The 13,194-nt window shown below is 38.3% G+C and overlaps 1 protein-coding gene across 1 annotated transcript; it reads left to right on the top strand.

The window, feature by feature from the left end:
* Positions 1 to 6,042: 6,042 nt before the first annotated feature.
* On the top strand, positions 6,043 to 7,947 carry LOC102700582 (GEM-like protein 5). The gene is made up of 2 exons (XM_006664490.3): positions 6,043 to 6,548; positions 7,222 to 7,947. The coding sequence occupies exons 1-2, from the start codon at positions 6,200 to 6,202 to the stop codon at positions 7,719 to 7,721; spliced, it is 849 nt and encodes a 282-aa protein (XP_006664553.2). The 5' UTR covers positions 6,043 to 6,199; the 3' UTR covers positions 7,722 to 7,947.
* The last annotated feature ends 5,247 nt before the right edge of the window (positions 7,948 to 13,194 follow it).

Here is a 13,194-nt window from a genome sequence, read left to right as displayed (position 1 = left end):
GCCTCCTAACAAACTACCTATTGTTCGTCACAGGAGTCCCTACTGTCACGCCTTGAGTTTTACCCTAGCTAAAAAGGAATTAAATAATACATTAAAATAATTTATTAATTAAAGTTTAAGAGAAAACCATGTATAAATTAATTGGAAGCTTTTCGGAATATTTAAAATGTCCTGAAAGCATTTAAAATAATTAATAGGATTAAAATTTGAATTGCAGATTATGAAATTTGCTTAAATAAACTTAATAACAATCAGAAAAATTGGAGGCAATTTCTTTTTTTTCCTTTTCTCTTTTTCCCTCCTTTTTCCTTCTCTTTATCCCTTCTTTTTCTGTCTTTTTTTCCCTTCCTTCTTTCTCTCTTTTTCCTTTCTCTCTTTTCCAGCCAGCCCATCTACTCTCCTCTCCTCCCCTCTCCTCTCCTCTCCCAGCCGGCCTGCCAGCCCAGCTCCTCTTAACCCACTCCCTCTCTCCCTCCCTTTCCTTCCCGTGGGCCAAACGCCGGCCCACTGCCTCCCCGCGCACGCCAGGTCTAGCCACCCTTCCTATCCCTCTCTCTCAGTCGCCGACAGGTGGGGCCCACCTGTCGGACATATCTTCCTCCTCTGACGCCCGCCTCTCCCTTGCACTGCGACGCCGCTCGCCGCCGCGCGCCGTGCCACCGGCCGCCATCTGTCTCTGCCGTCGCGTCGCGTTCCTGGTCGACTCGCGCACGTGCCTCTGCCCGCGCCTTCGCGTTGCGCCTTGTCACCGCGTCCGTGCGTCGCTGCGCCGCCGTGTTGCGTCGCTTGCCGCGTCCGCCCGCGCGCTCGCCTCGCCGCCGCCGCACCCCACCGCCGCTGCGCATCGTAGCGCGCCGCGTCGGCCGCACCCCACTGCTCTGTCGCGCCTCACGTTGGTTGTTCCTCGCCCGCGTGCTCGTGCCTCGCCACGCCGCGTCCCACCCGCGGCGCGCGCCGCCGCGCCGCAATCGTCGCCGCCTTTTTCGCCTAGCCACATCCCGCAATCGCCGCCACCAAATCCGTGTAGTCGCTGCCGGATTTGTCGCCGCCAATCCCGTGCGCAACCGCCGGCCGCAAATCGCGCACCGCGTCACGCCCGCCTTCCTATAAAATTCCCCCGATCGCCGCTCGCTCCCCCTTCGCCCGCTCGAGCCGCCGCCGCCCTCCTTTGCCTCCCTCGTACTCGCCTCTCACCGTCGTTGCCGTCGTCCGACGCGGGGATTCGTCACTGGACGTCGATCTCGGCCGAGCACCGCTTCTCTCCGTCCCCGCCGTCCTGCCGTCACCGCCTTTACTCTCGCCGTCCTCTTCCCTCCCTTCTGTCGGCCGTCACTGTCATCGCCTTTGCCACCGGACGCCGATCTCAACCGTCGGGCGCCGCGCTTCGCTGCCGCCTCGAACCACCGGATCGCTGCCGCTAGGATCGCGTCGCTGATCGCTGCGGCCGAGCGCTGCTACTCCTCCTCGCCGTCGTCGTCGCGCCGGAGAAAATGTCATGGCTGCATCCCACGTAGGGAATTGACACTTATATTTGTCATCAAACACTATTCATATTTTAATTTTGATCATTTGTATTTTATAATTTTTTTCTAAATACTTAAATAGATGTCATATTACCGAAGTGTAGTGCATACTAAACATATGTATTAACTTTTTAATATAGTCATTGAAAATTAGTACTACCTTTTTCTATAATAACTTCATTTTTTTAGTTTTTATATAATGTTTTGACTCTTCGTCTTATTTAAAAAATTTTTTGCGATTAATATTTTTATTATTACTAGATGATAAAATATGAATAGTATTTTATGCGTAACTAATTTTTAAAAGTTTTTTACAAATTTTTCAAATAAAATGAATGGTTGGACACGGAAAAATGAAAAGTGAAGTTATTATAGGACGGAGATAGCAGTGATTAGAGTTGCTACAATACAAGTTAACAACGACAATTCATTTGTAATTTAAAAGAAGGTACCGCTAATTTTTCTATTGTTAAAAAAATTAGGTAAATATGCAAAAATGTAGTTATAATTAAAATACATTTAGTATTAAATCTAATTCAAATAAAATAAATAATAATTAAGTAAGTTCTTTAATAAAATGAATGGTTGAATCGTGTTGTTCAGCTTTCATTTAACATGATACTCTCTCCATCTCAAATTGATCAATCATAAGGTCTAGGTAAAAAACCAAGAATTTATTTAATCAACATTAAAAAATTATAGAGTCATAAATCCTAAGTTCTTATATACATGCAAAACTAAAATTTATAACTCACATCAAAGTCGATTGGACGGATGCATGTAAGCATTTAATATGCGTGTGAATCAAAGTTGTTCACATTTCAACTAATGCATAATAGGTTCTCTCCTTATATATGATGATTAATTTGAGATTTGTCTGTTTCTCTTATGTAGCGATCAATTTAGAACAGAGAGAGTATAATTATTTGAAAACTTAATAATTATTAGTGGTTAAAGTTGCTATAATACCCATTAATGGTGACAATAAAAAGGAACAGAGCGACTACCAATTTTCGAGTGATGGAGATTTACCCATTGCTAAAATTTTTGTTAAGGTTGTTGCCTCGATTATTGCCAAATTTGTTGAGAAAGATTACTAACCTTTAAGTTTTGTTGCTATCAAGGGAATGACACAGAAGTAACTTGGTAATTCTATTTTTTGTTTGAAACCAAATAATGGCACATTGATTGTCTAGCATGGCAACAAGTAACTGATGTATTGCAATAGTCGCCCAAATAAGAGGGGTTCCATAGTATAGCCAGCTACTTCTAGCTTTAAATTATGTAGTCAATTTAATAGCTCATTTATATCATAGTTATTTACTATACTATTAATATTTGGTCTTATCTATCATATACACATTACATCTTTGAATCCATGCTACAACCGACTATAAATCTGTAATTCGTTATTCTTCTGACATGTCATCTAAAAATATTTGGAACTGAATAAAACACTTCTCTCTCAATGCATAGTTTCATATATTATTGTTTTCTAGGTTACATGTAAGATGCAAGTTATCTAGATAACTGTGCATATAATGTTTCATCTTCATAAAACTCATTTTATCTCTTTTTATTAATACGTTGTCATATTATAAAAAATTTATATATGACATCCTATTTATTACCCATACAATTCTAACCGAGAAGTTTGCTAGTGTAACAGCTCTAAACAGATAAGCCGTTCCGCTCAATTTGGGCCAGCCGACGGCCCTAAGCACGAGGGACACGTGGACATCGCCCGGCGATGCGGTCGCACTCGCACTCTTGCCGCGTGATGTCTCTGGAAGAAAAGCTTCTAGACGTGCGTTCTCTGACCCTTTTCTAAACTGTTAGATAATAGTATACCTTTTTAATATTGTATTGTTCCATCTTTATAAACTATACTAGGGATGATTTTTAGGGTTTTTTATAAAAAACAAAAGTTATATTTATAAATAAAAAATATTATATATATATTCTGAGCGATTTAGAACGTAAGTTTAAAAAAGTAAACTTTGGTAAAAAATTCCTAAAGTTAACTCTAATTTAATGTTAAAATTTTAAATTTTGTCTTATAGACTATCATAATATAAATGAAAATATGAGGCGAATATCTAACAGATGTTGTGGTGTCAAATGCACTGCCGTCGCCCTATTTAAAGCGGTATAGTAGTAGATTAATTTCATCGTTAGTATAGTTATTAAAAATTATTAAAAAGTTATATAATCTTGCCTGCTCCTTCAATTTTCTACCAGATTGACAACCTGTCTTCAAAGAAGCTTTAAGAAAAAAATAGGAAAGAATAAAAAAAGGAAAAAACAAGGGATGGACACGTTGTCGCCTCGGCTAAGCTTCCGGTGTCCACGTAGGCCCCGCCGTCGCGGGCGGAAGTAGATGCCGCGCCTCGAAGGTTCTTGCTCGCGAAGAAACTAAAATTTGGTGCTTAAGACACCCCAGCTTAATGATTAAATAAAATAATGAGTTCCTCCCGCCGCTTAATTAATTCCTCCGCTGGGAGGGAAATAATCCTCGTCTCCACCTCGAGTCTCCGTATTTACGTTCATACTTATTCTTATAAACTAAAATTTAAAGTTTATTTAAATCAAAGTTTATTTTTTAACCTTAATAGAAATACGTATATAAAATTTTTAATTATAAATTATATAGTTTGGTTTTCCCCCCAAAACATCCAAACATTAGTCCCCTTTATGGCTACTCTGGTCATTATCGGACGATAAAATACTTTTGGCCTTTTTGTCCAGAATATATTCTGTATGAATCGTTATACATGTGAAAATTTTCACTTTAAAGATGTCATCTGAATTTTATTTCTCGCCATCTTTTGTTACTTAAGTTTTTATTTTAAATCGTATTTTAATTATTTTCATTTTTGCTAGGTAATGGTATATTTATTGCACTTTCAAGTTTGATATAGTTATTGTAGTTTGGAAACCACCCAACTCTATTAAGTCTTGTAGCCTAACTCTAAATTCTTGTGATAAATTTACCTTAACTACGTGTTTAACATTTAGGTGGTGTTTAGATTGTGAAAATTTCTGGAAGAAGTGTCACATTAAATGTTTGATTGGATGTTGGAAGAGTTTTCGGACACGGATGAAAAAACGAATTTTACGGCTAGCCTAGAAACTGCGAGACGAATCTTTTGAGCCTAATTATCTGTCATTAGCACATGTTGGTTACTGTAGTACTTATAACTAATCATGAACTAATTAGACTCAAAAGATTCGTCTCAAGATTTCTTTCATAACTGTGCAATTAGTTTTTTGGTTTATTTATGTTTAATACTTTATTTAGGTGTCTAAATATTCGATGGGATGTTTTTGGAAAGAAATTTTAGGAACTAAACAAGACCTTAACATCAAATTGATCAGAAAGATATAGTTCTAAGAGATAACATCACCAAACTACGCATTTGTTATTGGTTTTAACAGGAAACTCAATGTTCTAAAGTTCGTTGTCCAAATAAGAAAAACTACATATTTCAAGCCTCCGTGACAATAATAATTTGGGGCATTATGTTAGGTTTGTTAAGCATATATAATCTATAGTTCTATAATAAATAATATGACAATTTTATAGTTTTAGAATACAATAGCTTAACTTTAAATTCTGGTGATAAATTTACCTTGAATTGAATCCGTAGAATTTTTTACAGACCAGCAGCCACGTCAGCAACGGAACCGGGTCGTCACTACACCGCCACGTGTCACTCGTCAAAGGGTCAAACCCTTGGTGCCGTGACGCGTGGCATACGTGTGACAAGCTACTCTGCTTCGGCGAGAAGCAGAGTAACCCAAGTTGATTTTGTTTTTTTTTTTCCTCCTTCTCGTGAAACAGAGCAGATTCATGTGGAAACTAATTGAATCATCATGCTAGAGCAGTAAACTAGACTTAAACTTCAAGCTTTTTGGGTTTAAATAGACTAAGCTTTGTTATTTCTATAAAAAAGTTCCTGACTTTGCCGGTAGTTACGTAAAATTTACTCAACATTTAAATTGCTATCAGTGAATTGCGGTAGAAATTTTAAATTTAAATCTAGCTTAAAACGCTAATGTAACACCCTTGTCTTTATGCTTCTCCTTCTATTTATAAGCCAAAATTTACTTTTCAACCTTAAATTCAGAGTTGATTTTGAGACTTTTTCAAAAAGTTTATTTTTCAGTATTAACTTTTAAATCGGTAGGAATACATATATAAAATTTTTATTCTTAAATTATTTTTTATTGACAAATATGCTGCCAAACAATCATCTCATAAGTGATTCGGCAGATAATATGTAGGAAAGAGCAAATTTAAATTTTTAACATTAATTTAAAGTTAATTTTAGCGTTTTTTTATCATATTTATTTTTCTGATTTTACTTATGAGCTACCAAAACACATATATAAATGTTTACTAATAAACAGTTTTTTTTGTCATTTACAACTATGGCGTAACAATGACTCCGTAATTCTGTCCTTAGTGTCGGCTTAGCAATTAGGTCACGGATAAATGTCGTAAAAATCAGATGATCATCCCGGCCGACATCACGGCCGACCCGCGCTATAAAAACCATCACCCGCTCATCAATCCATCCATCCCGATCAGCTCATCCGCTGCTTTTGCAATCTCATTCTCCAAATCCATTCCAGCTGCATCCATCTTCCTCTCCAATCTCCTAGTCCCAGCCATGGACGGCAAGGACGCCACCCCGGCCGCCGCCGCCGCCGCGCCGGCCGCGGAGCCTCAGGCGCCGCAGCCGCAGCCGGAGGCGGCGGAGAAGGCGAAGTGGGGGACGAGGCAGATGGGCCCGCCGGCGGCGCCGGGCGCGCACCCGGAGAACCAGCAGGCGGCGCGGTGGACGGCGGCAAGGGGCGACCAGGAGCTCCCGCTGTACGTCATCATGGGCGAGGCGGCGGCGGCGGCGCCGGCGAGGGGCCGGGCGGAGAAGGGGGAGAGCCCGATGGAGCACATCCTCGACTTCTTCAACACCTGGAGCCGCAAGGCCGAGGAGCTCGCCTCCAACATCTGGCTCAACCGTAAGTCTCAATTCAATCTTTTTTGCCTCAAAAGCTTCAATTTTTAGCCCAAAAACACATCCTTTGTAAGCTGTGCGTTTTTCAAAAAAATTCTATATAGAAAAGTTATCATCTTAATTTGTAAAACTTATTTTTAACTAGATAGCAGTAATTTCATCATTTGTATAGTTAAATAACTATAAAAAATCAGAATTTGTTTTATCTTTTAGCAAGAAATAACATAGCCTTAGTCTAATTTAGCCAAAAAAAAGCTTGAGTTTTTAGTCTAGTTTAGTATTTTATAGACATGATGTCAATTAATTTCCACATGAATATCTTTGTTTCACGAGAAGAGAAAAACAAAATCAACTTTGATTACAACTTTGATTACTCTGCTTCTCGCCGGAGCAGAGTAACTTGTCACACGTATGCAACGCGTCACGCCACCAACGGTTTGACCTTTTGACCGAGCGACACGTGGCGGTGTAGTGACAACCCGGTTCGGCGGTTCCGTTGCTGACGCTGTTGATTGGTTAGTAAAAAAAATGAATTTTAACTTTAAATTTTAATAAATTGGAGTAGAACTTTGGATTTTTCATCGTAAAATGTTTTTCAAACACAAAGAATACGTATAATAAAATTTTTATTTACAAAATAATTTTTCATTTACAAATATATTTATTTGGCATCGCAGTGAAGACGGCGCCGTCGATGTCGGAGGCGGCGATGGGGAAGCTGAGCCTGGGGGCGAAGGCGCTCACGGAGGGCGGCTTCGAGAAGCTGTACAGGCAGACATTCGCCGCCGCCGCCGCCGACGAGCGCCTCCGCAAGGCGTTCGCCTGCTACCTCTCGACGGCGACTGGCCCCGTGGCCGGCACGCTCTACCTCACCGACCGGAGCCTCGCCTTCTGCAGCGACCGGCCGCTCTCCTTCACGGCGCCCTCCGGCCAGGCCGCCTGGAGCTACTACAAGGTGATGGTCCCGCTCGCCAGGGTCGCCGCCGTCGAGCCGGTGGCCATGCCGGAGAGGTACGTGCGCGTCGCCACCGTGGACGCCCACGAGTTCTGGTTCATGGGGTTCGTCAGCTACGACAAGGCCGTGCGCCACCTCTCGCAGGCCGTCTCGGAGAAGGAGACGGCGTCCCCTCCGACGACGACGACGACCGTCACGCCGGCGGCGGCAGCAACGGATTGAGATCTTCTTTTTTTTTTCTTCTTTTTTTTTTGCGTGTTTAGTTAAATTTAGTTTGGTTTGCTCGGATCTGTATATATACGCGGTGAATTTGCTGTCTATAGTATTAGTAGTCGTACGTTAATTCGTGTGTTTGTTTAATTTGGAATTTGGAGTGGTGATATACGTTTTGGTAGTTGTTGGGTACTTGGGTATACATGTACATCACCTGTGATATATTATAACCAATTATTTATACATGTTTCATCATTTGTCTTATTTAAAAAATTTATATAATTATAATTATTTTTATATTATTTTATTTATGGTTAGCTATACACTTATATATAGCTTTATATATTTAAAAAAGTTTGAATGAAATAAATAATTAAACGTGTATAATAATATCAAACGGCGGATATATAAGTATAAATTAAATAAGTAATCTTCTCATCATTCTCGATGCTGCGCTGTTTTTAACAGCGTCATATCATGTAAACATAAACATATTTGATGGATAAATGTAACATTAAGAACTTTTAATGTAAATTTCGCTTCCGGCCGGATGATAGATGTGTTTAATTTCACAAATAGGATGTGTTGAGAACTTGGATAGAGCCAATACACCTATGACATCGTTGGTCGGTGGATTGGTCGAAATAAGAAGAGAAATATTTTTATTAGATTTAGGTCCAAGCCAAACGTTAAACGGTGCATCGTTGGTTGGTGGATTGGTTGAAATCAGAAGAGAAATATTTTTATTAGATTTAGGTCCAACCCAAACGTTAAACGGTGGGATGGATAGACTTTTAACGGTGGGACAGATCTAAGACGAACGATCACGATGTTAGAGGGGTATTTTATTTATTAAATTTATTTAAAATATATTACTGGCATAAATATATTACTTTAGCTTATTCATATATTAATCCTAGTATTTAATATTTATTTTGGATATGAGAGTTAACCTTCATCTCATCTTATCCCTCTAACAAAAAAACTCATCTCATCCCTCCAACGAAAAAAACAGGTTCAACCCATTGCATCTCATCCCTCCCACAAATAAAAAAAACAGGGTTTAATCCATTCATCTAACCAAACAGAAAAATAAAACCAACTCTACATATGATCTAACTAAACCCATCTCGTCCACGCACACAACACATCCCAGTACAACTAAGTAACAAATAATAAATGTGGAAGATAAAACGAATTAATTTCAGTAGTGGCTTCAGTTTAGTTTTTATATCAAGTTTTATCCCATAAAACTAAAACTCAAGTTCTTTCTTTTATCATAAACTATATATCACCTACTGTTTTTTCTGGTGGATATTATTTAATAATATTAAAACTCTATAAAACCACTGACCAAAGTAATTTATGGGTAATTCACTTAATTTAAGTTAAGTAGGCTCGCGGTTTGGTCTGCTGCTATAGTGCTATTTCTGCCCAATATCAGGTTGGGCCATTTTCCTTTTTTTTTTCCTTTTTATCCATGCATGTTCATTTCCGTAGCCTTCTTCGGTTTTTTTTTTTTTTTTTTGGAGCAGGCCAAGACTAGGGGAGATATCGAGCATTTAGGCTGCATTTCGTTTATAGGTTATATATCCGGCATAAAAAATATATAGTAATAGTATATAATTATAATTATTAGTTATAAAAATGTAAAAAATAGATAATATGGTTTTTTAAAGCATCTTTACTATAAAAAAATTTTGGAAGTGTCCACGTAAAACGAGAAAATCTAAGTTAGTAGGAGGGTAACGAACGGGGCTTAGACCTCATAGCCCATAAGCATATTTAGTGCTTGTTTGTTTCTCTCCTGCTTCTTTTAGTCCCTGTCACATTAAATGTTTTGACACTAATTAGAAGTATTAAATATAGACTATTAATAAAACGCATGCCATACTATGGACTATTTCACGAGACGAATCTATTGAGCCTAATTAGTCCATGATTAGCGAATGCGATGCTACAGTAAACATTTGCTAATCGTGGGTTAATTAGGCTTAAAAAATTTGTCTAATGAAATAGCATTTATTTATGCAATTAGTTTTGTTATCAGTCTATATTTAATACTCCTAATTAATGTCCAAACATCCGATGTGACAAGGGACTAAAAAAATCCCTGGATCCAAACAGGCCCTTATTTTCTTTTCAATTTGTATAAATTATTTTTTGAATTTATATGTACAATGTTTCTATGCACAAAATTTATACGTATAAAGTTTTTTGCATGTAAAGTTGCATGTATAATTCCTATGCTGCATTAACACATGTTGAATTTGTTTTTAAATTTATCTATATCTATACTTCTATAAACATTCCAAGCGGTGAAACTGCAACCGCCACCAACTCTATGTTATTATCTATACTATGCTTTTATGAAAAAATAATTATGCCCCCACATGTCAACCACACTCACATAAATTCTACTTTTTTGAGAAGAAAAAGACTTTTCATATTTTAATAACAAATATGTAGCAATTAAAAAATAATATATAAAAGAAAATAATGTTAATAACATGTTAATGATATTTTTAAAGTAAACACCCATTGTAATGCATGGGCAGAATGCTTGTACATGTAAATATCACGTGTACAAAATTTGTACATACAAAGTTTATCTATACAATTATTTTTTATGTGTGTAATATTTGTATTTTGAAATAAAACGACATATGAGAGTTTTGTAAATTAAGTACAAATTTTTGCTACTAAGATTAATTGATTAGGCTAGTCCCCGATACACCTACGGTCCTAACTTTCGCTTTTGCTTATGTTTATAAGTCAAAACTTTAATAGTCAATCTTAAATTTGAAGTTGATTTTAGAGTTTTTAATTTTAGTTCATTTTGTGGTTTGTTTTATCGTAGTTTATTTTTCGGTCTTTGTGTATACATCGATACGAATACATATATAAAGTTTTACCTATAAATTATTCTTTTATCGTTAATAAGTCGTTTTATTTATTTTTCGTATTAGCCAAAAGATGACCAGCTATATATACATAGAAAATTTTTAGACATCAATGTTGTACATATAAATTTGAAATTAATTCAGCGGCATGTAAACTCACCAAAAAAGAAATCATATAGAGAAGTTTATACATTAAAAGGGTCTATACATGAAAACTTTGTACATAGGGTATATGAAATGTATTCATTAGCATGTTACGTTGGCCGAGAAAAATTTTATGTCTACAACTTTATGACAATAGAAAAATTTATACATAGATATATATTTTGTACACATGCGCATAAAACCTTTACACATATGAGCTTTGTACAAATAAATTTAAAAACATTTTTAAAAACAAATAAATCAAAACATATATACGGGTGGTAAGGTTTATCGTCCGGTGCCCCCCAACAGTACAAAATAGGCTATCCCCAAAAAGTACAAAATAGGCTAAATCATGAAATAAGGCCTTCATGTACAACCAACCAACAAAGAAATGAAAAAAGAAACACACCAACATTAGAACATCCAAAGTAGGAAATTCCTGACAGGGTAGTGTGGCAACACATGCCTTTTCATCTGATATCCTGCCTTAGATAAGCCTAGACGATGTATTTTTTGACCAGAAAACTGCCAGCACTTTGTCTAGCAGTGTAATTTCATTAATAAATGGAAATTACAAGTGTTCATGGTATGACCAAACTTATGAAGACTGTAAAGTTTGTAACCAATCAAAAACAGATTGTTTTAAGTGATCCTTTATTCTAAGATGCAGAAGACGCTCTTTCGAAAACAATGTCTTCCATGATTGGAACGATGGATTAATATTCTCAAATATTAGTCTGTTTCTCTACTTCCATATGTTCCATGCCGATAAAAATATGATTTCTAAGAAGCCTTTACTGCCATTCCTTCTAAATCTCCATTTTGCAAGAGTAATCATCTAAAAAAATTATAGGTTATGGTTCCAATCAATAGCCAAGTGCTGCTAGCATTGTTTACTAAAGGAGCACATCAAGAAGAGGTGCAGTCATGTTTTCTTATGCCATCCAGTGCATAAAGGACATGTAAGATAAAAATTTTAGACGATGTATTAGCCTAGTTAAGCATTCTAGTAATCAAACACATCCTATAGAAAAAATGTCAAATCGGCGAATGACCCAGACAAACTCTTGGTTCACCAATTTGATGATCCGACCAGTGAACCGGTGGTCGAATCATGGTTCATGAAGTTAATATACAATTTATTTTTACCCTTGAACACAGACCCTCGTGAGGTAGGATGGCTAGAAGCCAGCCAAGCCCGTAAACCCGAGAACTAAATTTAACATAAATACATCATGTGGTTGTTGAGTGGTTTTAATTGTTTTTGGATCTTAATCATCTCATCATCACATGCAATAATAGGCTTAGAGTCACAAAAATAATTAATTTGGTAATTATATGCATCCAAAAATTCTACAAAAATTCTAAAAAATACCTTGATATGTTAGAAATCAACCTTCAAATTTTCAAAAATGTTCATTAAGGTTTGCTATCTCTTTGATCTATTTTAATTTCTCTAAATTCCTAAAACCTCCTTAGCAGATTCAAACTTGCTCTCTCTATAAAATTTATTTCAAAACCTCCTTTTGAAGTTTTGTTTCAGCCAAAGTCTTCTACTAACTTTCCTAACACCCTGAGGAGGGGCACACCTTGGATCACTCTCTAACCCTTTCTTCTTTCTCCAAAAATCGAATCAACTGCTAACTGCACTGTCAACGGCTGCTAACCATGCTGTCAACCCATGTTTATCACTCCATCAAGCCTAAACCAGAGATTTCTAACCCAAACCACTTAAGCACTTTTACTCTCCACATAACCCCCGACCAAGAGGATCACTTGCCCAGGTTTTTTGCTGTACAAAATCTCCCTTAAATCCTCTCCAAAGATCCTTTGCAGCCAACTCTACTTGACTTAGCCTCCAAGCCAGTTTTCGAATTTCTTTCACTTGCAAGTGGGCTCCACACCCCCTAGGACTCACATGGCAGCCTCCCACTCTCTCCTCACAGCAGGCACCGCACTCCATGCCCAATGGGAGCCGAACTAACCCCATCATAGCACAGCCACCTCTCTCTCTCACTCCTCCCACTCGACCCTTGCTTATTTGCCAAGCCAACGCGCCAGGAGCAAGGGCATACACCCCACACCGTGTTCCAAGTCCGAGCAAATGCATCCCATGCCCAGAATGCCCGGAGCTCGGCCATCTTTCCCGGCACCGGCAACTTAGGCATCGTCGTTCTCCATCCCCGGTGAGTCCCTCTCTCTTCCATCTTATGGAATGTGATTTACGTATCACGCCGAGCTCATCGGTGCCTCTTTTGCCCTAGAAGCAATCTATCGAACACGTGGTGGGCGTCACCGACATCGCCGCCGGCCACCGTCTCCGACGCTTCCGTGGATCTTGTTTCCTCCGTTTCTTCGCTTGGTGAGCACCCTAGTAACTTGAGACAGCTCTTGCACTAACTCTTTTGCACTAACCGAGCCCTTGCATGCAC

This window comes from Oryza brachyantha, chromosome 12 (assembly GCF_000231095.2).
Source record: "Oryza brachyantha chromosome 12, ObraRS2, whole genome shotgun sequence".
NCBI classification, from domain to species: domain Eukaryota; kingdom Viridiplantae; phylum Streptophyta; class Magnoliopsida; order Poales; family Poaceae; genus Oryza; species Oryza brachyantha.
This window is presented reverse-complemented; position numbering and strand designations above follow the sequence as displayed.

What these genes read in the sequence shown, in the direction of transcription:
- LOC102700582 (XM_006664490.3), top strand. Translation starts at nt 6,200, where the DNA reads ATGGACGGCAAGGACGCCACCCCGGCCGCCGCCGCCGCCGCGCCGGCC. An exon ending in CTCCAACATCTGGCTCAACC is followed by an intron (nt 6,549 to 7,221) that starts GTAAGTCTCAAT and finishes TTGGCATCGCAG; the next exon opens with TGAAGACGGCGCCGTCGATG.